This window comes from Cyclopterus lumpus, chromosome 22, assembly GCF_009769545.1.
Source record: "Cyclopterus lumpus isolate fCycLum1 chromosome 22, fCycLum1.pri, whole genome shotgun sequence".
NCBI lineage: Eukaryota > Metazoa > Chordata > Actinopteri > Perciformes > Cyclopteridae > Cyclopterus > Cyclopterus lumpus.
Window position 1 is genome coordinate 18,625,442 of NC_046987.1, and position 27,698 is coordinate 18,653,139.

General features: G+C 45.5%; 3 protein-coding genes across 7 annotated transcripts; 1 reads left to right on the forward strand and 2 right to left on the reverse strand.

The window, feature by feature from the left end:
- Positions 1-772: 772 nt before the first annotated feature.
- LOC117751112 (serine/threonine-protein kinase PAK 2-like) lies at positions 773-10,833 on the reverse strand. 3 transcript variants are annotated; one of them, XM_034562678.1, is made up of 15 exons: positions 10,627-10,833; positions 6,203-6,396; positions 6,004-6,110; positions 5,556-5,703; positions 5,429-5,445; positions 5,203-5,316; positions 4,833-4,959; positions 4,641-4,704; positions 4,471-4,519; positions 3,739-3,851; positions 3,526-3,643; positions 3,279-3,378; positions 2,962-3,158; positions 2,200-2,337; positions 773-1,591 (listed from the first exon to the last, which is right to left on the reverse strand). In XM_034562678.1, the coding sequence occupies exons 2-15, from the start codon at positions 6,378-6,380 to the stop codon at positions 1,505-1,507; spliced, it is 1,557 nt and encodes a 518-aa protein (XP_034418569.1). In that variant the 5' UTR covers positions 6,381-6,396; positions 10,627-10,833; the 3' UTR covers positions 773-1,504. The 3 variants fall into 3 exon arrangements, with proteins under 3 accessions (XP_034418569.1, XP_034418571.1, XP_034418568.1); XM_034562680.1 differs by lacking the exon at positions 10,627-10,833 and adding an exon at positions 10,440-10,620; XM_034562677.1 differs by lacking the exon at positions 10,627-10,833 and adding an exon at positions 6,636-6,770.
- On the forward strand, positions 7,252-19,766 carry hltf (helicase-like transcription factor). Of its 2 annotated transcripts, none has more exons than XM_034562645.1 (25): positions 7,252-7,378; positions 11,747-11,949; positions 12,044-12,210; positions 12,399-12,541; positions 12,769-12,842; positions 13,078-13,149; positions 13,256-13,447; positions 13,559-13,633; positions 13,741-13,801; positions 13,907-13,976; positions 14,322-14,380; positions 14,509-14,556; positions 14,695-14,796; positions 14,887-14,978; positions 15,265-15,408; positions 15,540-15,672; positions 16,080-16,215; positions 16,448-16,627; positions 16,850-16,965; positions 17,392-17,573; positions 17,670-17,792; positions 18,013-18,125; positions 18,288-18,468; positions 18,696-18,776; positions 19,023-19,766. In XM_034562645.1, the coding sequence occupies exons 1-25, from the start codon at positions 7,336-7,338 to the stop codon at positions 19,164-19,166; spliced, it is 2,934 nt and encodes a 977-aa protein (XP_034418536.1). In that variant the 5' UTR covers positions 7,252-7,335; the 3' UTR covers positions 19,167-19,766. The 2 variants fall into 2 exon arrangements, with proteins under 2 accessions (XP_034418536.1, XP_034418537.1); XM_034562646.1 differs by lacking the exon at positions 7,252-7,378 and adding an exon at positions 11,489-11,592.
- Positions 19,764-27,625, reverse strand: gyg1a (glycogenin 1a). 2 transcript variants are annotated; one of them, XM_034562695.1, is made up of 7 exons: positions 27,484-27,625; positions 24,993-25,131; positions 24,743-24,917; positions 24,318-24,480; positions 23,676-23,802; positions 23,139-23,376; positions 19,764-21,909 (listed from the first exon to the last, which is right to left on the reverse strand). In XM_034562695.1, exons 1-7 carry the CDS (start codon positions 27,623-27,625, stop codon positions 21,742-21,744), a joined length of 1,152 nt encoding a protein of 383 aa, XP_034418586.1. In that variant the 3' UTR covers positions 19,764-21,741. The 2 variants fall into 2 exon arrangements, with proteins under 2 accessions (XP_034418586.1, XP_034418587.1); XM_034562696.1 differs by having other exon boundaries at positions 24,993-25,128; positions 27,484-27,621.
- Between the last annotated feature and the right edge of the window lie 73 nt (positions 27,626-27,698).

The following is a 27,698-nucleotide window of genomic DNA, read 5'->3' on the forward strand; positions in this document are numbered from 1 at the left end:
GAAAACTGGGACACAAAAGAAAAATGTATTCTGTTGTGTTAGTTAACAAATAAAAAAAATAATGATAAACGCACTTTTTAAAAGCTGTTAAAAAATTTAAAAAAAAAAAAAAGAGAAATACAGCAAAACACAATGTACAAAAAAAAAAAAAAAAAAATGCTACGTCTCCCTCCAGTTCAACACATTCAGACATACAAATTCATACAGTTTTTTGTTTTTTTGTGTCGCATCTATTGGAGCATCGACATTGCGAGTGTTCAGAGGAGCCTGCACGGAGAGCTTCAACAGCAGAGACGTGTGAAGTCAGTGTGTGTTTGGTGACGGCTGAGACCCAGATATACTATTTATTTTTATTTTTTTAGAATAATTTGTTCGTTTTACTGGAATGGTTCATGTCCCAGTGGCACTTGTGTGGCTTTTTTCTCCACCGCATCGTCCGACGGCAGCGCACTTTTGTTTTTACACGTCGGGATGCACATGTGTAACCATAGCAACGGCGGCAGTAGTAACCAGTTGCAAAGGTCCCAGTCTCGACACACACACACACACACACACACACACACACACACACACACACACACACACACACACACACACACACACACACACACACACACACACACACACACACACACACACACACACACACACACACACACACACACACACACACACACACACACACACACACACACACACACACACACACACACACACACACACACACACACTTCTTGTGATATGATATAACTTTAGTGATGGCCAAATTCGCTCACGTTCTAAAACTTTTATCTGGAAGAGGAAAAAATAATAATTCTGTAATAATGAAAAGTCTCATAGCTGAAAAAGAAGCTGCTAACCCGTCGAAGAAAAGGCTCAAAATAAGAGCAACTTTGTCTCAAACTACGTCGAAGAGCAATTCACAGAGCAAATCAGCATTCAAAATGTAACGAAAACGATAATGAACCTCATGTATTTGGATGACAGCTCACCAACAAAATCTAAACAATCCCGCAACAGCAGAGATGATGTTGCTCAACTCTCCCCTACATGGACCATCGTTGGCATCCGTTCCTCACACCGAAATGCCTCCCAGGGCCGATAAGATCCGTTGTGAACACGGCCCATGATGTTTAAATAACCGTGAAACCACATTCCTCATATGCATACTGTAGTAAGTCAGCATGTCAACATCAACAACAACAACAACAACACACACACACACACACACACACGTGCTCCGGCTGCAACAAATAGAAAACCCATGGTGGCTGTATGCGGCTTTAGAACAAGGCACAAGGAAGGAAGGATAAATCTGGCACCAGTACAGAAACACCGGGAACACTGCAGAGGAGTTTTTGTGACCCTTGTGAGGTAAAAAAAGAAAAGAAAAAAAAAAAGAATAGCAGGTTGCTGATGGTCATTGAACGCAGACTGGTAGAAGATGGCGGCTGGTTTGGCCGCCACTGGCATCAGCTCTTAATAGTCCTGAGAGACTGTCCGTCTAGCGGTTGCTCCTCATGGCCTCCTTGGCGGCCAGGATGAGCGGGGTGAGGCTGGACAGAGGCTTGGCCAGCTTCAGGAATGGGTGCTGCAGACGGACGGGGACAAAAGGAGGGATGAACACATTGGATTTCATCTTCTGGAATTATTCACACTAGTTACCGACACGCGGGACAAGAAAAAAATGACTTCAGGAGCTCTAAAACGAGTCGTTTTTTTTACGAGCACAAACGTGCTAAACATGCTTCATAGTTGTGAAGACTTGCTGCGTTTCTGTGTGTTGTGTGATTTTGAATGTCATATCTTTAGCTTTTAAACACTTGAACCATTCGAAGAGTTTATTTTGGATTTGAGGAAGTTACAAAAGGGCTTTAAAAAAAAATATTTTCTGACATTTTGTAGAGCAGAATTTGCTGCTTTTATTTATCTTGTGAATGATAAACTGATATATATATATATATATATATTTGTTTAGTACCGTTGGTCGGAGAAAACACGCAATTTAAATGGAACATTTGGCTCTCGGTAATCTTAAATGGGTATTTTTCATAATTTTCGGACATTTCTTAGACAATAACAAACAATTTAACGCTACCAAAAAAAAACAACTGCAGATTAACTGCCGCAGCCCTAACGTGCGTTATATTTTGAGAGGGATATTCTTCTACATTGAGGCAGTGTGCAGGTCTCTCTTACCTGCAGCAGTTCTCTGCCTGATCCTCGTTTCTCCACATCCATCTCCAGACAGCGGGACAGGAAAGACCTGAAGACGGGAGACAGCTTCTCTGGGCTCTGCAGCTCAGGGGTCCCGTTGGTGGCGATTAAGTACAACGCCTAAGAAAAGCAGTGGGTTATAATCTTGAAGTAATACAAATGCAAATTCATTTCTCTACAGACTTTTGCTAACATCTGACTGTTTTTTTTGCAGTCCGAAGTAATGATGAAAAAAACAAAAAAAAAAACAGAAACCAAACTATGGACTACCTTCCCAGTGAAAGTAAATAAATAGATAGTTAGATGAGAAGATTGATACCACTCTCATGTCTGTCAGATAAATATGACGGACTGTGGTTAGCAGGTCCATCTTTCAATCAGAGGATCAGCTAAATGAAATGTAATATCGCGTTACAGCTAGTTAGCTTAGCTTAGCTTAGCACAATGACTGGAAGCAGAGGGAAACAGGTAACCCCCCACCCGCAACTACAAAGCTCACTAATAAATATGTTATTTAATTATTAAGCTAAAGTGCCAACTATTTGCTCGTTCCAGTTTCTGCTTTTCTTTTCCATGTTATAATATTTCAAATTAAATATCTTTGGGGTTTTGTCATTTTTCTGCTATTTTTATAAACTAAAATATTCAAAACAATATTCAAAAAGATTTATGATATTGAAATTAACTCGCCGAAACAGACCCACCCCCCCCGTCCCTTCTTTCTCCCAGCGCGCACACACTCACCCTGAGTGGGTTCTCGTTGAGATACGGAGGCTCTCCCTCCACCATCTCTATGGCCATGATGCCCAGAGACCAAATGTCCACTTTGGGGCCGTAGGCCTTCCTGGTCACCACCTCTGGAGCCATCCAGTACGGGGTTCCCACCATGGTGCTACGTTTGCTCTGCTCCGGAGTGATCTGGGCGCAGAAGCCAAAGTCAGCTGCAAAAGAGAGAGAGAGAGAGAGAGAGAGAGAGAGAGAAAAAAAAGTGATATTCAGTCAGATTGTGTGCAACGTGCGTCCGTGGATATGTGCGTGTTTGCGTCGAGCACTCCGCTCACTGAGTTTGACTGAGCCGTCCATCCCCAGCAGTACGTTGTCGCTCTTAATGTCCCTGTGGATGACCTGGTTGGCATGAAGAAACTCCAGAGCCTGGAGGACCTGGACACAGAGAGGGAGTGGGGTTAGGATCCCCAAAAGCATTTATTCCGTTCACACTATTTCACTGAACTCCAGGTGGCAGCAATGAGCAAAAAAAAACTTTGACGGGGAGGTTTCGGACGCTCGGTCGTCTGAAGAGAATCCTACCTCTCTGCAGACTGCTGCGATCTGAGCCTCGTCCATGCACGTCTCCGTCACAACATCGGTTAGGGAGCCGCCGGCCAGGTACTCCATCACCACAAAGAGCTCGTCTCCTACGAGGAAACTAAAAATGCACACACACACACACAGTCAGTCATATCCACGAAGCAGTCAACCAGGCGCCGTGGGTGTGTGCTGGGTCCGGTCGCGGTGTGCTACCTGTCTACGAAGTTGACGATGTTGGGGTTCTTCATCTCCTTCATGACCAGGATCTCATTGATAATCAGCTCCTTCTTCGGCTGCTTCTGCAAGTTGATCTGTTTGATGGCCACCTGCAGGACACAACGCGGTGTGAAAGTGGTGCCACCAATAACACACACACACACACACACACACACACACACACGCTAGGCGGGTAATTAGGAGGCGCAACTAATACTTATGTCAAGTGAAAACAGTTCAATTCAGTTTTTTTGTATGTAGTCTTGCAAGATAAAAAATAACTCTCCTTTAAATAAGTTTTCAAGAAAAATCTGTATTGAGACAGCTGACCTTAAAATGCTGCGATTACAGTAACAAAACAAAACCAGCACTTTAACCTTCAGCTAGTTCTTCAGGTTACTTTCTACTGCTAAAAATTTTAAAGTTTCTACCCGCCCACTGATGTTCCTCAGTCCAGCCTCAACATTATAGACATATTATGCTCATTACCAGGTTCATCATTTAATGTTCAAAAACCTCTTTATATATTCTCATACTGTCTGGATTGAGCGTTTAGATACTTTCACAGTATTTATAGAGAACCAAGACCTGCTGTATAATAACAAAACAAAACAACAACAAAAAGACATGAACATCTCACTTTTTACCAAATGGAACTATTAAGTTGAGAGGAAACCAACAAGCTAATGATCTTCGTGCTGGCGGATACAAAAAGGGAAGTAACCGTACCTCCTGTCCTGTGGCGACATCTATGGCTGTATAAACTGTGCCAGACGCCCTGAAAGTGACAAACAGTAAGAGGTGAAATAACCTTTAATAAATCGCCCTCTTTTCAGTCACTTTGGACCAGCAAAACCCCACTAAACTACCTTCCAATGTTCACATGAGTTGGGACTCACCCCTGGCCGATCTTCTCATAGCGAGTGTATTTCTTCTTAGGATCTCCAATGCTGACAATAGTTCCTATAGGAGTCATACAAAAAAAATTAAAATAAAAAATAGCTTGATCAGCTCTACTGGAGCCAGAAATAGTACGTGGCTATGCCTTGAAAGTGTCATTTCCGGCGTGAATCTGTGTGTGTTTTACATACTGAGCTTGTCCATGATCTCCTCGTCGGTCATCTTGCCGCTGCCCTTCTTCTTCTGCCTGTCAGCTGCCTTAGAGGCGCCGTCTACCTCCGGAGCCGGGAGCGGGTCTATCACCGACCTCGTGTACACCTGACGCAGCACAGGAGAGAGAAGCATTCCAGCAAGGTTGACCTTGGGTGACCTCGCCCTTCTTATTTCTATCGGCTCGCAGCATACTTTAAAAAGTGTTTATTTCAAGAGCATACAGGGAGAAAAAAAAAAAAAGGGTTGTAATAATTATTTTAGTTTCCCCAAGTGCCACTTTCCTATATTACAACGTTTAAAAAACAAACAAAAAAAAAACAGTAATGTCATAAATTTGTTTCAACTCACCGATTTCGTGTGTTCCGGCCGCGGCGCCACCACCGGAGGCGGCGTGTCGTCATCGTCGTCATCCTCTCCATCTTTGCCACCTGACTGGGAGGTCGCCGTGCCCTGCTTGCCGGGCTGCAACACCAAACACGAGCAGGTTAAACCCGGATGACGTTTCAGACATATAGTACGAATGTATATTCAATGTAACGTTATGGGAGGGGGGGGGGAGAATGGAAATCCTCACCGACTGAGAGTCTTTATCTGAAAGGGATAAAGTATTAAAAAAAGGAAGGATGAGTCTGCGCAGTTACAACATTGGACTTTTATTTACTGTAAATGGGGAGAAAAAAAACGAAAAAAAAAAAACTGACCCGAGGCGGAAAAACTGAGGTATTTCTGTTTTCCACTGGTGGAGTCGTAGAACTTGAGAATGTCGAGGACGGTCTGAGGATTCTGTTTCTGCTCTGATTTACTGATGTTGGAGGTTTGCAGGAGACGGGCCCACTGCTCCGGCATGCCCTGGAGAAAGAAACACACACACACACACACACAGTCAAACACACACATAGAGATCTACCCTTGAAACAACAAACTCCAAAATATTAAAAAGGTCCCACAGAGGAGCTCTGGTAGTCAGTTATTTTACAGCATGTGATGCTACAGTGACTTCCTGTTTGCATATTTGATTTGATCCAATACGACCTTTGGCCCTTTGGAAATACATTTGGAGAGTTAGATGAGTAGATTTGTGTCTGTAAAATGTCACAAACACAAACACAAACAAGCAGATTGACACCGTATTCATGTTGAGATACTTACAGTGAACTCTCCAGTGACTGAATCAAAACCCACATGGATGGTGTGTTCAAAGTCTGAGGGGGAGGAGATCTCGGGTCTGTCCTTGTCCCGGTCCTTCTTCCTGCCTCCTGCAGGTGAAAGGTCAAGGGTCAAAGTGTTGGTCATCCACTGCAATGAGTGTGATTTGTTTCTGTTTCAAATACGTGTCCACGCCTCTTACCTTTCTCAGAGGCAAACATGGAGATGATCTTGTTTCTGGACTTCCTCTCCTCGGGCACAGACGGCAGCGGCCGAGAGCTGTGATTGGCCGACTGGGGGTCCTTGGCTCCTCCTCCTTGGCTGCTCATCCTGACAGGGGGGGCGGGGGGCTTGTCCTCGCACACTCCGCTGTCACACATCTACACACAGGTACACCTGCACACAAGACAATCAGAACAAGGAATAACAGTAAGTCGGTCTGCACGCTCAAATCAGCCGCTTCCTGTTTTTCTGATATTTCACAATGCTACTCAAAAGCCATACACGTTAGCCCAAAATGCTACTGACAAACGGTTGCAAATAGAGCACAGCTTAGCCTACATCACACCGAGGGAAACAAGACTTGAACAAACCAAATAAATAAAAATAAAAAGTGAGGAAGCCTTCACACAGACCTAACTAATCCATCCATGCCACAATCTGCGGGTCAGCGCCGAGTGGAGGAGCGAAGGGAACAGAGAGTGTGAACAGGAAGCCAGGCTGAATGGGCAAAGTGACGTGTTGAGTCTAGTTCACAGCAACACATGAATGTGGAAGGAAGAGAGAGAGAGAGAGAGAGAGAGAGAGAGAGAGAGAGAGAGGTATGGCAACTGGAGTTAAAGGGAGAGGAGTATCTGAAGAAGGAAATCTGAGCTGGGTGGTGTGCAACGTCAGAAACAGCAATTGTGAAGTACTTGCATCTCATGATACTATATACTTCTACTCCACTACAGATGAAATACAATACATTATTATGCATTGAACCGGTGGTTTGGTCATCTTTTTGGCTTGTTTTATGTCATATTAAAGTTGGAATTTGAATGAAAGACTTTGTACACCGTTGTATTGGTTCTTGGTACGAGTACTTCTTCCACCACTGACACGCTGATTGTTATCCATTCCCCTAATATGGTGAGATTGTGGACACACACACACACACACACACACACGACGCGTAAGAACACACAAAAAGCAACGCCTCCAGTCTTGCAGAGCCAGCAGTTTGATCCGTCTCCGAGCGGCAGTCTGCATTCTTGGGTGACATCACAGACGGGAAACAGGAAGCAAACAAAAGGTTTACTCACTTCCTGTGTCTGAACGCCGCCGACACGCCGCATGATATCAAACCCGGATGACAGACGTGGCTCAGGTATAGCAGGTATGCCTATGACCCCCCCCTCCCCCTCTCTCTCTCTCTTTTCCACACATAAAGCCTCCTCCTGCTACAACTCTGCTGACCCGCTGACCTCTGACAAACGTTGTCACAGTTAATGGACAATGTTTCTCTGGCTGTTTAAATTCATCCTGAAAAAAAAAAAAATGCACTACAGGTATGCACCAAGGTTTTTCTTGTAGCATTAAGGGACTACAACTACATTTTATTGTACAATAATAAATAAAGAACCTTGGACCCGTGAAGATATCTAGATTCAGGTTCCTTGACGCATTAACCATTTCGCTCAAGCCGACATGCCCTCGGGCCACAAGCCGAAGACACAAAGAGCACGAAGTTGTCTCAAGGCTGCGTTACCCCCCTCCCTTGTTTTCCACGCCGTGGATCATGTAATCTGATCAGAACCTTCACACGCTTGTAAAAACACAACGTTGAGAATTAACCCTCGCTCTGTTGCGATGCCCTCGCCTCTTTTCATACGAGCTATTCACAAGGTAACTCACCTGTTTGTTGCCTCTTCTGCGTCCTACAGAAGACCATGTACGCGATAAAAATAAAGAAACGGTTGTATTCCCAGCGAGTGTGTGCACCTCTTCCCCCCCCCAGCGCTCATTTATCTACTTGGCCTCTCACTGCTGCTTCCTTACCCCTCTTTCTCTCATCTAGGGGCAAGTCTTCGCAGGCCGCCTTCATTCCTCTGCGATCTTGGAGGAGACAAGTGTATTCTTGTTCCGACAGGGTAAAATTAGACCCGGTCCGGGCTTAATGTGCATTTTCAAAGTCACAGTCAGTGACTTTGAAAATATTGTGCGTGCGTGTGTGTTGGACTGAATAGTGGGTGCTAGCTGTCCAGGCTTGTTGTCTCTCAGTAGGAATTTCATAGCTGCAGGGGTTGGGCGTGCTCTACTCATATACACACACACACACACACACACTCACTCCCACTCCCACACCCACACCCACCTTGCCAACAGGGGATCCATTGTGAGCACTGGAACATCTTTTCTGTAGCTTTGAGCGAAGCAGAAAAGAAAAAAAAACACTTTGAGGGGAGCAGGCAGGTGCACACGAGCACCGCAGGCTGCACGCTTGTGCGTCTAACTGCATACAGCCGAGTAGCACTTTTATGATTCGTGGATTGATTAGCTAGCGTGTCGACAAAGACTTTATAATTTAGTCATCTTCAAGAATAGTATGACATTTTTTTGAGTTATACGGAGATGATCGATATAGCAAACAAGGCGTATAAAAGGGATCGGTGCCAACACGGGGAGGTTACAGGCCACCGCAGAGGAATGGTCTGGCACATAACCCCCCCCCCCCCCTATCTCAAATGATTAATTGATTGTAAAAATGTGTTTGTAATATCTTTATGTCAATTGAATAGTTGATTGATCGACTGTTTCAGCTCTTTTGATCTGGATACGTTCCATCTTCAGTTGCAGGCTGAACCCTCCCTTCACATTCCTGTGTCTGTGCTTTTATTAGTTTCTAATTTATTCCCTCACCGTGCTCGCTCAACACAGACACACACACACACACACACACCTCTCATCTCTCATCTCTCATCTCTCCTCAATTCGCATAAACTCTCTTTTCATCATCATTTCGGAGCCGGTCACGCCCCTCTGTCCTTTCCGATTTCTATTCCTCATTCTGTGCTCTCTCGCTACATCGGAGGACACTTTCTATTCCCTGTGGCCGGCCGCCATCAGGGGAAGCCCACTTCCTCATCCTGGAACTCCCCGAGCGCCAGAGGGTCACAGGATTGGGACGGCCAACCAAAACGCTGCAAAACGAACGCATAGCCACCGAGCTGTTTACAGGAAGTGGACAGCAGGCCTTTTGTATTCAGCTTCTATAAAAAGGAAATTCTGCAGAGGACTTCCTGGAAGGAGTGATGAAGCCGACACACAGACACACACACACACACACACACAACCCTAACCCCTTTCATTCACTCACACAGAAAGACATAAAAACACACACACATTTGTACTGTATATGTGCACACTGACTCCCTCTACAGTCAGTTCCCTGATTAGGGCAGTAAACACTCTGCCCAGCTGCACACCCACTCTTGAACACCTTATCCTGTTAATCAAACAGCCGCCTCACCCCTGTGTCAACAACCTGACAACTCACATCACCAACCTGGCGACCTGAAGTCCCAGGACGCCGTCAGAACTCGGTGAGACAGTCTGGACCGAGTACAAAAAACAAACAAATAAAACAGCTTCAGGATTTGCAGTCAAAAGTCTGTTTGTGTTCGGGGGGCCAGAGCATGAATGGATGGTTCAGTATTAGCTGCAGGATCACCAGTCTTGACTCGCAGTCACAGATTTTTAGAAATGCAGAGGGAATGATTCCAAACTCCCCCGGTGCAACTCACATTAACTCCATTAAGTTGTCTGCCGTCTCCCTCATGAAGCTCTGAACTCTCAGTTGCAGGTATAAGAAACCCTTCAGTGGGCAGTAAAGCAAGTAAATGCAGGTAACATTTTTAGGACAACGATGCCCATCTGAGTTCTTCTAAATCCAGTGTACTGCAGACGTGATCATCTCCAAAACCCTGAGCCGAAAAAATACATGTTAAACAAAAAAAGGTGTGTACTGTAGCCTTACACACATTATACTGTAGGTGTGTTGCACCTGGATTTAGAGAACAACTTGAAGTGTCTTCTGCCTTTTATCCACCAAACCGACCTTGGGTCAGATATTCACAGCCCCGTTTAGGTGAAGTAGGCCAGACAACGCTTTTGCATTGACATCACGTGTTATTTACACGACTACAGCGACGAGCATTTACTTTGGATTTAAAATTAAGCAAGCTACAAATCCCACCAGCACGAAGATCTTGTGCCCACTTTATTTGACCCCCGCCTCTCCCCTTAAGGTCCCAGAAAAGTGTCTCCTCAACCATTACAGAAGAAGCAGCCACTCAGTGCCGAAAATACAGTTAACGATATCCAACCTATCACCAATTATGCAACTATACAGTAAGAGCGGTTCGTTGACTGTGTTGAATGAGCAAACGTAAACTCACCGGTTGCTGTCAACCGCAACAGAAAAAAAGAACAAAAAAAGAAAAACGACCGGCCCAAAACACACAAAACTCCGCCCCGTCACCGACGATTTTCACTCCGTTTTTAAGGCCCAGGTTTTTCGCTGAGATATCACAAACTTCCCTAAAAAGGTGTGACAAAAACAATACCGTCTTTAATCTCACTCACTTATTTGCCCCGTCTTTCTCCCCGAGTTCTCTCGGACTGGCTCCTTGTTTGGTCCGGGGAGGAACTTCGGAGAGGAAGCGGAACGCCGTAGACGCCAAAACCGAGGAATCGAGGGGCCCTCGCGGCTTCCGTAGCGCTCATTGGGCGTTTCGCAAAGGGCGCGTAAAATACGGTTGCGGGGAGAAGCAGCTGCCCGCCGCCCGTGTGGCAAGTCGGACTGTAATAGTAGACGGACACAACACCGGAAACAAGGTGACTGATTTCAGAATAAAATATATCTACTCTAGCGCGCTAAAAATGATTAATTAATGATTGCCAAAGTATATTTTATGTCCATCAACTCAATTGGTAGAGTTGACCGTTGCTCTATAAAATTAAAATCACAAAATTAGTAGCATCCAATCCCAAATATCAGGCTCAATTGTGAGAAATATTAATATATAAAATACATTGTATACTGCTCAGCACCGATTATATACTGAAGATTCTGAATATTAAAATTGTAATAATCCGACCATTTCAACCAGTAAAAGCTGATTAAAGAGCCTAATAGAAAATCGTTGACTAATACAATGTAACCGCCACTGGATATCATAGTGATGCAAAAATGCAACTGTTATATTAACAGTAAGTCCCCACAAAATTAAAATTACCACAATAATAAATACCTCCCAAAAATACCACAATAATAACCCCCCCTCACACTTTTCGATTTAAGCGTATATCAGTGTCTCTGTCAATACTAGATAAAATAACACATTTCTACTCCAAATATTCATAATGATGATATACACCAGACAGATTTCTAAAGGATATAGGTCACAGCTTCATAAAACGTCTGAGTTTATTTTGAAAGTCACTACCGGAAGTTACACGTTTAACGGCTACTGGCGGTGACACACGATCAGAAAGTAGCACAAACAACAGCAACAGAAACAAAAAAACGTCTCTCAAAGAAGAAAAATAGTACGAGGTTTTATTTACCGACTAAATCGCCCTCAATACAGCGCGCGAGCAGCTCACGAAATACCTCAACCCAGCGCCTCAACCTCCAACTGTTCACACGACTTTTCTCTTTCTCCTTTTTCTCTGTTTGTGGGTGTCTCTGCGCGCGCCGCAGGTGTGATGTTTCCCGGCAGGTGGAGGTTCGGCAGTGACAGGCACGGAGAGGTGGACCTCTTCACGGACCGCTACGACCTCAGCGCGGAGACCCTCTCCCAGGCCATCAGGGCTGCGGCGTCCGAGGAGCCGGACGCAGATGGCAGCGTGCTGTTTGGCCACCTGCAGGGCACCGTGGTCGGCCTCAGATACTACTCCGGGGTGGTGAGGATCGAGCCCACCCCCCTTTCCCCTTTGAGTTCTTGTAGTGCACCGCAGATGCAGGTTGAGGGACCTTGAACTCATCTCCTCTTTACAGGTGAATCAAGGTGAAATGGTCGGTTTAGTGAGACAGCCCCAGAACCAATACGACCGCAATGCAGTGATGGTCGCCAACATTTATGGCAACCAAGTGGGCCACATCAAGCGGGAGCTGGCAGCAGCCATGGCCCATGTCATGGACAACAATTTGGCCAAAGTTGAGGGGTGAGTCTATTGTCATTGGCATGTCTAAATGTAGGCTTATATGGGTGCTATTGATGGATATTATTATTCATATCATGTGCTATGCACTGTGAACTCAGGTCGACAGTGATCACAGTTGGATGAATACAGTCTGATTGTGTGTGTGTGTGTTGTTGTTGTTGTTGTTGTTGTTGTCGCCGCCGTATCAGGGTGGTACACTCTGGGACGAAGAACTCCTTCACCATGCCGCTGATGTTGTCCTTCTGGGGGAAGGAAGAAAACCAAAATACAGTGAAGGAAAACATGGCCCGCCGCGGATTCAAACTGAACACGGGAGGAGGCAAAGCAACAGGTACGAAACCGAACGCACTCCAGCATCCAGGCTCACTCGCCTCCTCGTGGATGTCCTCACACTGATGCACACATACAGAGCTTGTGTTGCAATAAAAACATGTCAAGTTTTCAGGTATTGTCTCCCACTTTACCATTTGTTGTGTGTGTGTGTGTGTGTGTGTGTGTGTGTGTGTGTGTGTGTGTGTGTGTGTGTGTGTGTGTGTGTGTGTGTGTGTGTGATTTCAGGTGCAAATCAGAATAGTCAAGGTGCTCGTGCTTTGTCTAAAAAAGGTGTGACCATCCTACTAACTCCAGATGAGGTAATCTACTTAAATGTAGTGAATATTATAAACCGTTATAGAATGACATTTTCTCGACACATGTAATTGAAGTAAAAAATAAATTATTTGCATTTGTTTTGATCTGCTTATAAACTATTTTTTTAATAAAATAATTTACAGGTAGGACTTTTTAGTGCTCAGAATTCCTTCTTCTAATGTTGTATAATTTGAATGCTAAAAGTGATATAAAGTATAAATGATCTTTTTCTTTCAGCTGAAGAATGCATTCGACAACCTTTTTGACGGCTTGATGGAGAGTGAAGACGGAGAGAAACAAGCAGCCGAGGTCCATATTGGACCAGTTTATCTGTATTTATTTAATGTGCATACATACATCTGTGGTCAGCATTTTGTCTTATATTGTACATCTTTATCACTCTCTCCCTCTGCAGGCAGTGGGCACTCCTCTCCTGCCTCACCAGAAGCAGGCGCTGTCCTGGATGTGTGCGCGGGAAAACAAAAGCGCTCTGCCCCCCTTCTGGGAGAGGAGGGGCGAGCTCTACTACAACCGACTCACGTGCTTCTCCGCCAAAGAAATACCTGAGAGAGTTCGCGGGGGGATACTGGCGGACGACATGGGACTGGTGAGAGAAAAAAAAACACTGCACGGTTATTGGATTTCATTACTATTAAAAATAATCTGCTTATTGGCGGAAGTAAATGAATACCGAAACCCCTGTTTTGTGTTTCTCCAGGGAAAAACTCTGACGACCATCGCTCTGATTCTCACCAACTTCCACAAAGGAAAGCCTCTGCCTGTGGAGAAATGCGTACGTGTCGCGAACGAGTTCTTTTCCGATCGGCGTGCCGTCTGCCTGGCTTCAGCCATCATAAAGTGTTTGTGTACATGTGTGTGTGTGCGTGTGTGTGTGTGCAGGAGGAGCCGCCATCACCTGCCAAAGCCAAGACGAAACCAGAGAAGCCCTCCCGAGTGGAAGGTAACCTCAATTTCTACTAAATTAGATGTAGTGTGTTTATGTGTTTGTGTGTGTGTGTGTGTGTGTGGAAATGTAACGGTAGACGTGATGTTTCTTTTGTTTCAGGGAGCAGCAGCGCAGGCGATGGAGCCGGAGTGACTGATGCAGCAGCAGCTGGTTCTAAGCACACAAACATGTAAGTGTGGTGCAACTGAATTTGGCATGCTCAGATCATATTGTATTTTTTTAAATTACCACTGTATAATTGAATCGTGTGTAAAGGTTGGTGTCCAGGTAGCTTATGAGTCTGTACTGGAGCGGCCCAGATTGGAATCCAACCCGCAGCCCTTTGCTGCAGGTCATCCACCCCCCCTTTTCCTGTGTAGAGCTGCACTATCAAATAAAGGCACAAAAAAAAAAAGCCCCCCAAAAAAAATCATTAAAAAAAAAAATCTTTGTGTAAAGGTAAGAATGCAAATGACTCTCTCGCTGGCTTCACTTTGCTCTGCGTATATGTCTGATGTGCTCCTGTGTGGATCAGTTCCCAGGTGGAGGTGATCTGTGTCGATTCAGCAGATGAAGTGGACAAGTCGGATAAGAGTAAGAATCGACCTTACTCTCCACATCTCCACGCGTACCACCCTGTTCACGCTCTTTGCTTGTTTCCGTTCGCCTTACTCTCCTCTTGTGGCTTCCATACATTTTGTCCCTGGCTTCTCCACTTCCAGGTACCGGCAAAGGAAAGAAGAAAGCCGCCAAGCGAAAGCCCGTTAAAGGTACACGTCTTTGTATTTGTGCGCTCATCGTATCTTCGTGTAAATGTCTGTGCATGATGAAGACACTGAGTGACGAAGCTTGACAGGGAATCTTCTGGAAATGACCCGTGTCACACTATGTGTATGTTTTATGTGCAGAGGCCCCGAAATGTTTTGAGGATCTGGACTTTGCTGCAGCCCTGGGGGGCTCAGCAGCACCTACAAGCTTAAAGAAGAAGAAAACTGCCACTCCTACAACGAGTGAGTTCAAACAGTAGGGGGGTAAAAAAAAGAAGAAGAAATTGTTGTAATATTAGAGATGTTTGTATACCTTTTTCTTTGTATGTTCAGGTGTGGACTCCTCCATCACAGAAAGTGCAGATGACTTATCAGCAAGAACAACTCTCATCCTCTGCCCCCTCTCTGTGATCAGCAACTGGCTGGTAGGCATACTTTCTGTGAGGTGGGGGGGGGGGGGTGGGTCAGTCGGACAAGAGTCTGGTCCTAAACTCCTCAAACGACAAGGAGATAATCGCTTTCCACATAGATAGTGAGGAGGGGGGAGAGAGTCTTTATGACTTCAAGTACCTGAGAATCTTCATCACGTCAAGCCAATGCCTCCATTTGCTCTGTTCAATGCTACCTTTCCATCCCCAAAGTCAGCCATGTCATGTTGTCTTTCTCTGTCCGTATGTGTGTGTGTGTGTGTGTGTGTGTGTGTGTGTGCAGGACCAGTTTGAGCAGCATGTGCGCGCTAACGTAAAGCTCAACGTGTATCTGTACTACGGCGCAGAGCGCAACCGGAGCAAAGCCTTTCTGTCCTCTCAGGACGTGGTGATCACGACCTACAACGTCCTCTCTGCCGACTTTGGGGTGAGTGCAGACGGGTCACGTGCAAATTAACATCTGACCTGAACCAGGACTGCGTGCTGAATTCATTCCAATAGTCTCTTGAGAGATAATTAGCTTATCTTTTCAAATGTAATGTCTCGTTTACCTTTCAGAATAAGAGTCCCCTCCATGGGATCAATTGGCTGCGGGTTGTGCTGGACGAAGGACACGTCGTAAGAAACCCTCAGGCACAGATGAGTAAGGCTGTGCTTGACCTGAAAGGTCAGCGGCGCTGGATTCTGTCAGGTATACCTGCACTTTAACACACACACACACACACACACACACACACAGATAGTCCAACATGTGAAAACATAAACGTACTTAGTCGGGATGTTTAGTAGATGGTACATTTATTCATCGTTGCCACCACAAATACTGACAAACAGATCCGGCCTGAGTATTAAGACAATTACCAAGTGCGTGTGTGCGTGTGTGTGTGTGTGTGTGTGTGTGTGTGTGTGTGTGTGTGTGTGTGTGTGTGTGTGTGTGTGTGTGTGTGTGTGTGTGTGTGTGTGTGTGTGTGTGTGTGTGTGTGTGTGTGTGTGTGTGTGTGTGTGTGTGTGTGTGTGTGTGTGTGTGTGTGTGTGTGTGTGTGTGTGTGTGTGTGTGTGTGTGTGTGTGTGTGTGTGTTCATTCTTCCATCCCTTTAGGTACTCCCATCCAGAACAGTGTGAAGGACCTATGGATGCTGCTGGCCTTCCTGCGTCTGAAGCCCTTCGATGCCAGAGAGTGGTGGAACCGAGTGATCCAGAGACCCGTCACTCAAGGAGACCGGGCCGGCCTGCAGTGCGTGCTCACAAGTGCTATGTTACACTCCGATTCCAGGGGGCGCTGTCTGTCTGAGTGAAATCAGTGTATAAAGCTTTGAGTCGTGACATTCAGAAGTCCTATAATAATTGATCAGTTTGCTATTTCATAAGGTTGCGATATGTGTTAAGAAAATATGTTGATTCTTCAGTGTAGAAAGCTGATAATCGGATATTAATAAACTCAAAGACAATCGATGCTGTGCACACAGGAACCTGCAGACCCTGGTGAAGTGCATCACCCTGAGGCGGACCAAGGGCAGCGAGGTGAACGGGCGCCCCCTGGTGGCTATGCCCGAGAAGACGGTATGCGTGGAGCAGGTGGAGCTGAGCCAGTCGGAAAGAGAGGAGTACGAGCTGGCTCGCAACGAGGGGAGGAATACCATCGGCAGGTACGTGTCAGTGTGGGAGTGCACGTGCATGTGCGTGCACGTTTGAACAGATCAACAGCAGGATGATGCTGATCAGCAAAAAAATAAATAAAGACAGAACATACAGCTGTGGATAAATGTCCGTTAGATGTTACGGCGACATCGTTAAGTTATCTTCCTGTAAAAGTTATCTGAACTGTGTGTGTGTGTGTGTGTGTGTGTGTGTTTGTGTGTGTTTTATAGATACGTAACTGAAGGGACAGTCTTGAGGAACTATGCTGATGTGTTGGCCATCCTGATAAGGCTTCGGCAGCACTGCTGCCACCCTGATCTGCTGTCAAAGACATCCTTGGACCTGGGTAAGACCTGCAGTGTGACAACTAAATAACTAAATAACGTGGCGTCCAGCTTCCGGAGCCCTCGAGTCACTTGCACCTGTTCCAGGCTCTGCTGTTGTGCACGATTGGAAAGGAGCCCTTGTTAGTGTTATTGATTGCACCGGTGAGAATCCCTGCTGTGCAAAAGCCCCTCTCCTAATTCTTATCATAATAATATTTAAATGTGTCTTTCTCAACTACCTCCTTTTTATGTCTCTTTCTCTCTTCATTTCCTGTTTCATGATCCTCCCAACCCCACGTGTATAAAACGGGTATAATCATAGTGTAAACCTTTCTAAAAACCCCACATTCACCAAAATAAAAATGGTCAAGCGACGTTTGAAAGATGTCTTCTCCGCCGTGTTCATTTTGCATTTTGGACGCATCAAATATTTTTTTGCCTCGCAGGCGCCGCGGCAACACCGGCGGAGATGCGAGAGCGTCTGATCGAGAAGCTGCGCTTCGTGTTGGCCAGCGGCTCCGACGAGGAGTGCTCCGTCTGTCTGGATTCGGTGCGCCTGCCCGTCATCACACACTGCGCCCACGTTTACTGCCGGCCCTGCATCGCCCAGGTGATCGGCACCGAGCAGGTAACACGCACCGGTTTGTAATTGGAGTTGTCATTCGACCCCTGGAGGAAAAAGGCCAGTTTTCACTTCAGTGTGTGTGTGTGTGTGTGTGTGTAGGAAACAGCACGCTGTCCCCTCTGTCGAAGTGAGATAAAGACCAATGAACTGGTGGAGTTTCCACAGGAGGAAATGGAGGAAGAGAAAAATACAAACCCCGATAAGTGGAGGACGAGCTCAAAGGTACAGCTGCACACACTGAGGATGGTTTAGTGTTTAGTGACTCTTTCCCTCATTATTTAATTTAGAAGTCACTGTTATTGAGCCGTGATGACAATGTGCTGAAATGCTACTTCACGAGAGCCGTGTCGTTCCTCCTCTGAAGTGAGTTTTCTTTTGGTGTGTGTGTGTGTGTGTGTGTGTGTGTGTGTGTGGGTGTGGGGGGGGGTGTTTCTCGCTGCAGGTGCAGGCGCTGATGGGAAACTTGCTCCGGCTGCGATGTGAAGACAGCAGCATTAAGTGTTTGGTCGTCTCTCAGTTCACACGCTTCCTCACCATCCTGGAGACTCCACTCAGGTAACACACACATTCACAGTAGCAGGAGTTTTAGAGGTCCGTGCTTGTATTTTTTTTATTTAAATTTGCGTGGATCCTTTTTTGAGATTTAAATGATTAAATTGTCCGCGTCGTCGTTCCATAACTCCGTCTCCTGGCGTCGTCCTCATTTCTCTTCACCAGAGAGCACGGGTTCAGTTTTGTGCGTTTTGACGGCACCCTGAGCCAAAAGAAGAGGACTCAGGTCATCCAGGAGTTCCAGAGCCCTGCAGCCGACGGCCCCGTCATCATGCTGCTGTCACTCAAAGCTGGAGGGGTGGGGCTTAACTTGACTGCCGCCTCTCATGTTTACTTCATGGACCCCGTAAGTGCAGATTTTGTCCAGATGCCAACCAGACACACGGTTTATTAATAAAAGTGTCAGGTTGTGCACGTTGAAGGGATTTTTGATGCAATCTGTTGATACTGTGACATTTTTTACTCTTTAATGGAAACGAAACAATAAAATTGATCGCAAGAAACCCCCGAAAGTGTTTCCAGGAAGAAGGGGATTCCTAACCGCATGTCCGCTTGCTCTTGGCTGTGTTTTAGGCGTGGAACCCGGCCACAGAGGAGCAGTGCATCGACCGCTGCCACCGCCTGGGACAGACGAGGAACGTTTTCGTTACCAAGGTCAGGAACCTTTCACTGAACCGCATGTGTTGGTACTTTAGTGTTGGTGTTAAGGCATCGAGTGTTCCTTTGCTGGTTTACACTGTGAAGACGGTAAAACGAGACAGATGTTCAGGTCCCTGATGATTTTAAATGATTTCTTCAGCTCGATGACGTACAATATTACATTCTCGGGCTGAAAGCCATTTGCATTATCCATAGTTTAATACAATATATTTAGATTTTGTGTGCGTTCTGTTGCTGCAGTTCATTGTGAAAGGTTCCGTGGAGGAGAACATGGTGAAGATCCAGAAGCAGAAGCAGGACCTGGTGGAGAAGGCCTTCGGTTGCAGAAACCCCGACAGGAAAACGTCTCGCATGGACGAGATCAAAGCTCTGATGGAGCTGTAGACGTGCGGTTCCCACGTTCATACGTCAGTTGCTCTTGTAAAATCTGAAGGGCTGCGCAGAGATTTCTTTTTTTTGTACAACAAGTTTATGTTCATATTTTGACATTTTTCATTTTGTAGTTTATCGTGAATATTCCAATTTGTTTTATTTCTACGACTTTGTAAACGGTTCAAGTTTTGATACTGATCCATTCATAGGACAAACCATGTGTGATGCGTAGGAGACGGTTAAAAACATGGAGGATTTAGTCTAAAAGGAATCTTCCAGTGACGATTCAGACATGTTCTGTATGTGGCAGCCTGCAGATATAATATGTTTGTAGATGCTGTATTTAAACAGACTGCAGCTTTCATAACGTCAACGTCTGTTTAACCAAAAACATGAAACTCAAAAAAGGGAAACATGTTTACTACACAATCTAATAATCATTTAAGTGGTTAAGTACTTCTCAAATGTGAAGATGAGTCGGGACAAACCAAGATATTCGAAATGACGTCACTTTGAGCCATTTTCCACTATTCTGTGACATCTCATTGCCCAAAACAGATGAAAATGAAGCCCTGTAAATCGAAAATAAACTTGTGATGGATAAAAGGGTAATTCTTCACCAGTTCTTTTATTAGCGCTTCTACAGGGATGTACAGTTAACAGCTAGGTGGCGGGACAGATCTGCATTACAGGTACGTTCCCACGCTCATGCATATTCAGGATTGAGCAGGCCGAAAAAAGATTGGAGAAAAAAAAAAATCACATGGGCTTTTCTTTTCCCAACCTCGCCAGCTCCTTGTCGGGGGAGTGCGTCGGCTACGCTGTTCTTGTTCTATTTTAGTTTGAGGTCACACAGCTGGAGTGAAGTAAGAGAGGCATAGGTAACGGGGACGGAGGGGCTCGACAAAGTCTGACGTGTTGTGCTAGCAGCAGGTACAGTAAGTGGTTTTTGTAAACAGTGAACGGCAATAAGGCGGCTGGTAACACGACAGAAAGGGAAGTGGAGGAACGGGGGGGGGGGGGGGGGGGGGGGGTACTGACGTGGAGATCTGGCAGGAGGACGTTACGTAACATGCAGAGAGGAAAGATGCCCGGAGGGGAGCGCACGCACACAAATACACACACAAGACGATCAACATCAATTCAGGATGTGGAAGGACTTCATTTCTGACCCACTTTTCTTAAAAACTCTGTGCCAATGCGAATCAAACATAACAGGCTTTTCGTCCTACGACACCAGATATTAAAAAGCTGGAGTCACATGGAGCTGGTGAGCGTCAGGAGGCACAGATGGGGACGTTTACCGAAGTCCTCCGGGGGAGGTGAACACTCTTAAATCGAAGCGAGGTTGTCACGACTGGCTGGGACTTTGGGGAGGGGAAATGAGCCAGTTGCTGCATATCTGCTTTAAAGTGGTTTGAATAGATAGAGAGACTTATTGCAGGATAGGAGCGGTGGTAAAAATCCAGAAACAACGATTTCACTTTCTCAGTTTCTGTTGTTGCTGAAGGTTTCCACCGGTTCGGAAGACTCGGGACTCCATCGCCATCGAGAACACTTAAAAAAGGGAATAGTCTGACATTTTCGGGAAGTACACTTGTTTGCCTTCTTCCCCCGAGAGTTAGATGAGGAGATTGAACCACTCGTGTTGATTGGTCGATTCGACTCCCTTTCATAGAGGAATGAGTGAACCCCCCCCAAACAATCTGGTTATGTCGGGTGCATAAGAGCCAGGGATGTTCAACGAAGGCTCAAAGTTAATGCCAAATTATCTGCAGTTCCTGGTGTAAATAAAATTTAAAAGGAAATGCATTGGTTTGATCATCAATGCGCGGGGCTACAACGGCATTTCGTTGTGCAACCGCGTGTTTTTACCATCCGTGAGGAATATATGAAACTTTTAAACCAACATTAATGCAACCTGTTCAGCAACAACCGAAGAGGACGAGCGGAAATATTGGATCTCAACGTTGTATTTCCCCCCCCCCCTGGTTCAACTTCTTATCATTCAGGCCGGACAGTAAACATCTTTAGGGTTGAGACACTTTCTTTGAATGCGTGTAAAAATAAAAAAAGAAAGTGTGGCTAGCTACTTAGCTTAATGCTAAGCTAAGTTAGCCGGCTGCTGGCTGGAGCTTAATATTTAGTATCAATCTTCTCTTCTAACTCTCAGCAAAGAAAGTGGAACATCAAACGTTTCCTTTGGAGGGGAAAATTGAATGGAAAGAGTGCACGGGAACGCTGTCAAACTTTCACTCCCGTTCGTGCACACACACACACACACACACACACACACACACACACACACACACACACACACACACACACACACACACACACACACACACACACACACACACACACACACACACACACACACACACACACACACACACACACACACACACACACACGCACGCGCACTAACGGGATGCAGAGAGTGAGGCTGAACGCTGCACAGAGGCGTTCGTCCAGTCGCCCTGCTAGTCAAGCCCCTGTGATTGGCCGAGCAGTGCTTTGAAATCTCCGCCCACACACGCAGATCTTTTAACTGGTGCTCTCTCTGTCCATCACGCCCGCCCGCTCGCTACTTCAAGAAGGAGTCAAGCTTCCGTGCGATGTTGTCGAAGGAGTCGTCGCCCATGTAGTCGATCTGGCCCGCCTCCCATCGCTGCTTCCTCTCCTCGGATGAAACCTTCTGGGGGGGCGGGGCGAAGGGCGCCTGGTCCTCACTCCCATCCTCGTGGAGCGCAGCCTGCGTGACAGACAAGACGGAGGCAGAGAAGTGGGTCATGACACGGGGACCGGAGCAGCACTTTATAAGGACTGCTTTCCCCCACATCCAGCCCCCGCTTGAGACACAGATCGGCATGCATGGGGTCGGGGAGGTCAAAGTGCAAACGCGACAGTTTGCAACACACACTTGCAGCAGATAAGAGTCGAGGTTTTCTGGCTTCGTAAGAGTAGAAGTACGCTCGATAAGTCACTACAAATCAAGAGATGGAGACTCACGCAGCGGAGCGTGAACACAGAGGGCAAATGAAGTCGAATTGTATAGTGTTTTATGTAACCGGTGTGTTTTGGTTAATTATTTACACACACAAAAAAAAAAGTTTATAATCTATGATTTTGACACGAGATGCACTGGAGACTTTAAGCTTCCAAATCAGACGTCTGTATGCTACACGGTTGGTCGGATCAATGTGAAAATAATAGTGTTGGTGTGATGGAGAAATTCTTCTTTAATATTTAATTATTTGTGATGAATCTCTTTTTGAGTGGAAAGGGGGGGGGGGCTTTAAAGCTCAACTCAACCTCTTTACACACAGCTTCTTTTGGTGCTAAAGTCCCGTAACACATGGCGGAGAAGTGGAAAGTTCACTGATGCCCTTTAAAGCGACTGCCTTTAGAGACTTAAATCTAAAATGTGCCAGCAAAAGTGGCATTGTGTCACCTCAAATAATTAAAAATAAGTCCTAAATTCCAAGATGTACTTGTTGTAACTTTGTAGCCCAGCTCAAGACGTCCTTGTGTGGCAGGTTTTTTGCAGCTTTCCTTTTACGACTACCTGTTTCGACGCTGCCATCGCAACTTCCTGCCGCTCTGCAAGAAGCCCGACGGTTGCTGGAGGCCCGACACGCTGCGAGCTATTCAAACGGTCAACAAGCCGGACGTTTGCCAACAAACTGGTGCCGAGGAATGTGGAACTAATCGTCTCTTCCTTGTTGTTGTGGCAACAAAAAACTGGTTAGTGCTCTTATCTGGAGCTAAAATGGGAGTAAATAAATAAATAAAAAGGCTTTCTTCAGAGCAGAGTTCCCCTCGTAAACTGCAGGTTACGAAACAGCCTGGCCATGACGATTACGCAATCGGCTAAAAAGGACAAATCGCACACGGCTCGTTTACATTTCGACACACACACACAACGGGACACGGACTCAAACACCACAACAACAACAACAACAACAACAACAGCCGACGTACGTCCACCGGCGCGTCCACGAAGCCGCTGTCGAACGGGGCGTCCCCGTGCGTCTGCTGCAGCAGAGGCTGCACCGATTTGGCGTACAGCTGCCACCACATGAGCAGGTAGTCGGGATGCAGGTGGCACTGGTCCGGGGACAGGGAGTGACCTTTGACCTCGCCCCTCTGAGCGTCGTAGGAGTAGTTCCACGGCTTCACCTTTCCCAGGAAGTGCACCACCTTGGCGTCGTGGCCGTACCTGTGAAAACACCAAATGTGAAAAGGCAGGAAAGAACAAAAGAACACGTCCAGTGCAGATTTAAATACAACAGCTCCAGCAGCTCCTCTGTTTTGCAGCATCTTGTAATTCAACACCCCGACCCACAAGAGGCACGACCTTTGAACTGGCCCTGGATAAGCGCCATGTCTCCCAACACACGCAAGCATTTCACAAGGACGGCTACAGAGTCAGGGCAATAGGTCGGCCGCACGTGAACGTAGCACGAAACATCGATTGTGTGTGTGTGTGTGTGTGTGTGATTGTGTCTGTGTACTGACTGTTTGAACGCAGGCAGGTAGGAGTAGATGGCGATACTGCTGAGGTTGTAGATGAAAGGGAGGTGTTTGGAAATATCTGCCGTCGCCCAGGTGTTAAAGAAACTGTTGAGAACCCCCTGATCTCCACCTGCAGACACGGAGAGACACACAAATATGCTTGAGACACATTAGTTGACCGAGAGATAGCTAGAAGCTCTGGTTTGGCATATTAAGATGGAGGAAGGTAAACAGTTCCAGTCATGTGAGAATAGATTTTTAAATAAAAGACGGGGGGGGGGATTCAAAAGACGTAAATTAAAAGAATAAATGTCCTTTAATTCCAGCAATATTCACCATATCTAACCTCCAGAAATCCATTACACACACACACACAACGGTCAACACACCACACACACGTATTACATTTCCACAGACTGTGTCCTATCCGTCCTTTTCTAAATAGAAACTGAAAAGGAGTGTCGAGAACGCTGTGGCGGTGAATTACGTCACAATCTTCGAACGCACTTGTAGACAGATAGCAGATGCATATGTGACACGTCGGCTGAGGACAAGGTTAGACCAGAGTTGATCTGAAGACATACATATATATATATATATATATATATATATATAAAGTTTATGCGTGTGACATTCGGGGCTCACCGTCGAAGCTGCCGTGTTCACGGCAGAACGTGAGCAGCTTCTCGTGCGTCTCGTCGGACGGCCTGAAGACGAACACCCCGGAGTTGAAGCAGTCGGGCCAACCAGGATCCGGCGCTGCAGATAGTTCCTCTCTCTCAAAGAGTTCATCTATATTTGACAGCACCTGAATACATTGGCAGAAATGCGACTTGCTGATATATTGCACAATGACTATATATATATATATATATATATAGGAATTTGCGCCGGAGCTGCTGCATGCGTTTATACTCAGCGAAAAGGAAATGTTATGTCACAGCACGGATAAATTAATGAAATATAGACCGTTTTCATGTTGCAATCAAAAGGACAATGAGTAATAAATCTACTTTTTAAACTCCTGGGTGATTATCTCTGTCACTTGAGCGTGTTCTCCGCTGTCTCACCAGCGTGTCGGCGTCCATGAACACACACTTGCTGTACTGCGTGAGAGTCCAGCAGTGCAGCTTGGTGAAGGTCACTCCCAGGTCTGGACGCTTCATCAGCGAGAGGTGAGCCGCATCGCCCGAGTCCATCACGTCCACCACGAGCACCTCGTGGAAAATGGAGCGGAGGGCATCTCTACAACACAGCGCAGTACGATTAGTGTCAGTGTGTGTGTGTGTGTGTGTGTGTGTGTGTGTCGTCCTGTGTTACCTGCATGGTTCAGCAACATGAGGTCCTACGAGTGCGACCAGCTTCTTGGTCGTGTTGTGTTTGAGTAACGACCGGCCGAGGACCATCGCTCCCTTGGCGTAGGCGTCGTTTGTGGCCAGCGTCACAAAAGCTTGGTCTGCTTGGAGAAACACACACACACACACACACACACACACACAAAAATGGTTTCAAAAATGGCAAATAGTAACCCAAGTAATCAGTGAAATCTGTGATGCGTTTGGTGAAACTGAGCCACATAACCACATATCTACATATTGATATAGATGTATATCGATATAGTTTGTAAACGCATCATAACCAATACATTACACGGTGAAACCCTTAATAGCCTCTTCTCTTATTAGGATAAAGCCATGTTTAACTGCTCACATGTTCCTCAGATAACAAAAACAAGAGGGGGGGGGGGGGGGGGGCACGCTGTGTTTCTGCTTGAGTGAAAGTTGGCCCAGAGCCAGCAGAAAGCATTCATCAAGAAGAATGTGTGCGTTTTTTGGGGGGACTTCTGTAAACCCTGATCAGAGAGGCAGTGTTGTTTGGTTGCTAGGGTCGGTTTCCAAGGAACTAGAAACCGAGTAACAAAAGAGGGTAAGACCCGTCTCGTGATGGGTTCCCACGGAGCCATCTGAGGACTCAGGAGGCCACATGACCTCCACACCTCTGGGTCCTGCACATTTCTAAATCATGACAGATATTTATGTACGACGTTTAAGATGTTAGCGACAATGTAATCGGGCGCGAGTGCATCAACTTTGAAAATATAATGGCGTACATTCACGAATAATATATGAACATATACATTTGTATAGATGAGAGCATATTTCTGCAAATAAAATGTGTAGAGATTGCATGTAAAGTTTCATATTGATACGATACTAAAATGCATTACTCTCTAATTGTGCTTTATTACTGTATGGAGTAATTTTCATAGTAATTCTTATCCAGGAAACACATGAATGGTAAAAAAAACAAAAACTTCAAGGCCAAACATAGCAGCGCACGTCCGCACAATGTCAAGTTAATCAAGGGCCCCACAATAAACCAGGAAGTAAATAGTGTCTTCTTTAAAAAATAAAAGCAGACTTTAGCTATGGAACAAAGTTGAAAAGTGCAAAATAATTATTTAAATCGTTAAATCGCTTTTTTGTCCGGCCAACAGTCTAAAAGCAGTACATTTTTACATTTAAATAGAATAGAAAATGAAATAATCTTATTTCAAGGCTCTTTTAATGAAGGGACCTCAAGATTATGTCAACCTAAAAATAAAAGTGGGACATTTTAGAAGAAATACATTTATTTGCTTTCTTAGATGAGAAAATCAATACCACTGACTCTCCTGTGCTTTAAACCCAGCAGATGATTATCAGTCTCTATGCGCTAAACTAATATAACCAGCTACACGTTGGACTAATCATCAATACTGGGGACTTTACAGTGGACTCATCAGACCTCAACGTTAGGGCTAGAGCAAAATTCACCAATACCATCTTATTAAGTATATTGGCCGCAGTGTAAATGTTGGCTGACAGGTTACAAGAAATGATGGTCGTTGACAAAAAGTCACAACGTTGATGCGATTATTTTTCAACTTAATACGTTTAAGTACTTTTTTTTAATAGACTTTATTCTATTTCTACTCCGTCTGTATATATATATTCTTCTTGTTTTTACTCTTTTATCTTATTTCTGTTTACTGTTATTATACTACTTGTTTTTTTACTTATTACTGTGAGCAATGCTGCTGTAATCCTGTAATTTCCACACTGAGGGATTAATAAAGGATTATCTTATTTTATCTTAATATTGTCCCAATATCTTTGTCACATTTATTACAATATTTTTATTTTTTTTCTTACACTGTCTTGATTGTGTTATACACACACACACTTGTAAGGTGCCTTTAAATACTATTTAAAGCGCAATACAAAATGAATGTATTATTATTATTATTATTATTATGAGACAAAATGACAACAAAAAAAACAATTTAAAAATATGTTATTTTCCGGAAATCTTTCATTTTATTTTCTCAACACAATTCGCCCTCTAAATGTTACCCTTTTAAAAAACTCAACTCCAGTCGCATTCAAACGCGTCAACTTTGAAAATCGTAACCGGAAGTGCTTCCTTTTGATTACAAGAGCTTTACTTTGGTCCAAACCGCTGCAGCGACCCATCAAATCCAACGCGTATAAAAACCTTTAAGTGACCGCAGCACACACGTAATATCACTGCGCTCACCATTAAAAGCCATCGCCGCGTCTGAATGTGCGCGTGCCACAGAAGCGGTAAAAGCGCCGCAGCGGACGTTTATTTTATGCTGCGTTTGACTAAAATTCGCGATATCTTTTTTTTGGGGGGGGGACGAGAGAAGGCAGTTCGCGCAGCCCCGGTACCGGGTGCTTGAGTGGGCCGTGTTCCGGTGTCGGTGGGGCGGCGGCGAGTGTCAGCGGAGCCCTCGAGCGTTTCTTACCCGACATGGTGCGATGAGTCGAGTCCTCCCGGGGTGCGGGGGTCGTGATGGGGCAGACGGAGGGTTTGCACTGCGTAGCGCACGAGCTCAGCAGCTGGGAGCAGTCCAACACTGGAATCAAGCCCCACATTTTCCGGGTCATGTGACCAGTGACAGCTGACACGCCCCCTGCGTGAACGCTACACGATGACCATTATCACGGTGACGAAATACTA

Bases quoted from the DNA above. Each gene is read 5' to 3' on its own strand.
- gyg1a (XM_034562695.1), bottom strand. From the start codon at position 27,625: ATGACCCGGAAAATGTGGGGCTTGATTCCAGTGTTGGACTGCTCCCAG. The intron at 24,918-24,992 runs GTAACACAGGAC...GCTGTGTTGTAG, and splicing joins CATGTTGCTGAACCATGCAG to AGATGCCCTCCGCTCCATTT. The intron at 23,803-24,317 runs GTGAGCCCCGAA...CCGTGTCTGCAG, and splicing joins TGAACACGGCAGCTTCGACG to GTGGAGATCAGGGGGTTCTC.
- LOC117751112 (XM_034562678.1), bottom strand. From the start codon at position 6,380: ATGTGTGACAGCGGAGTGTGCGAGGACAAGCCCCCCGCCCCCCCTGTC. The intron at 4,705-4,832 runs GTATGTAAAACA...TGACTCCTATAG, and splicing joins GGAGATCATGGACAAGCTCA to GAACTATTGTCAGCATTGGA. The intron at 4,520-4,640 runs GTGAGTCCCAAC...TGTCACTTTCAG, and splicing joins TATGAGAAGATCGGCCAGGG to GGCGTCTGGCACAGTTTATA.
- hltf (XM_034562645.1), top strand. From the start codon at position 7,336: ATGATATCAAACCCGGATGACAGACGTGGCTCAGGTATAGCAG. The intron at 14,557-14,694 runs GTACACGTCTTT...TTTTATGTGCAG, and splicing joins CAAGCGAAAGCCCGTTAAAG to AGGCCCCGAAATGTTTTGAG. The intron at 16,966-17,391 runs GTAAGACCTGCA...TTTGCCTCGCAG, and splicing joins AAAGACATCCTTGGACCTGG to GCGCCGCGGCAACACCGGCG.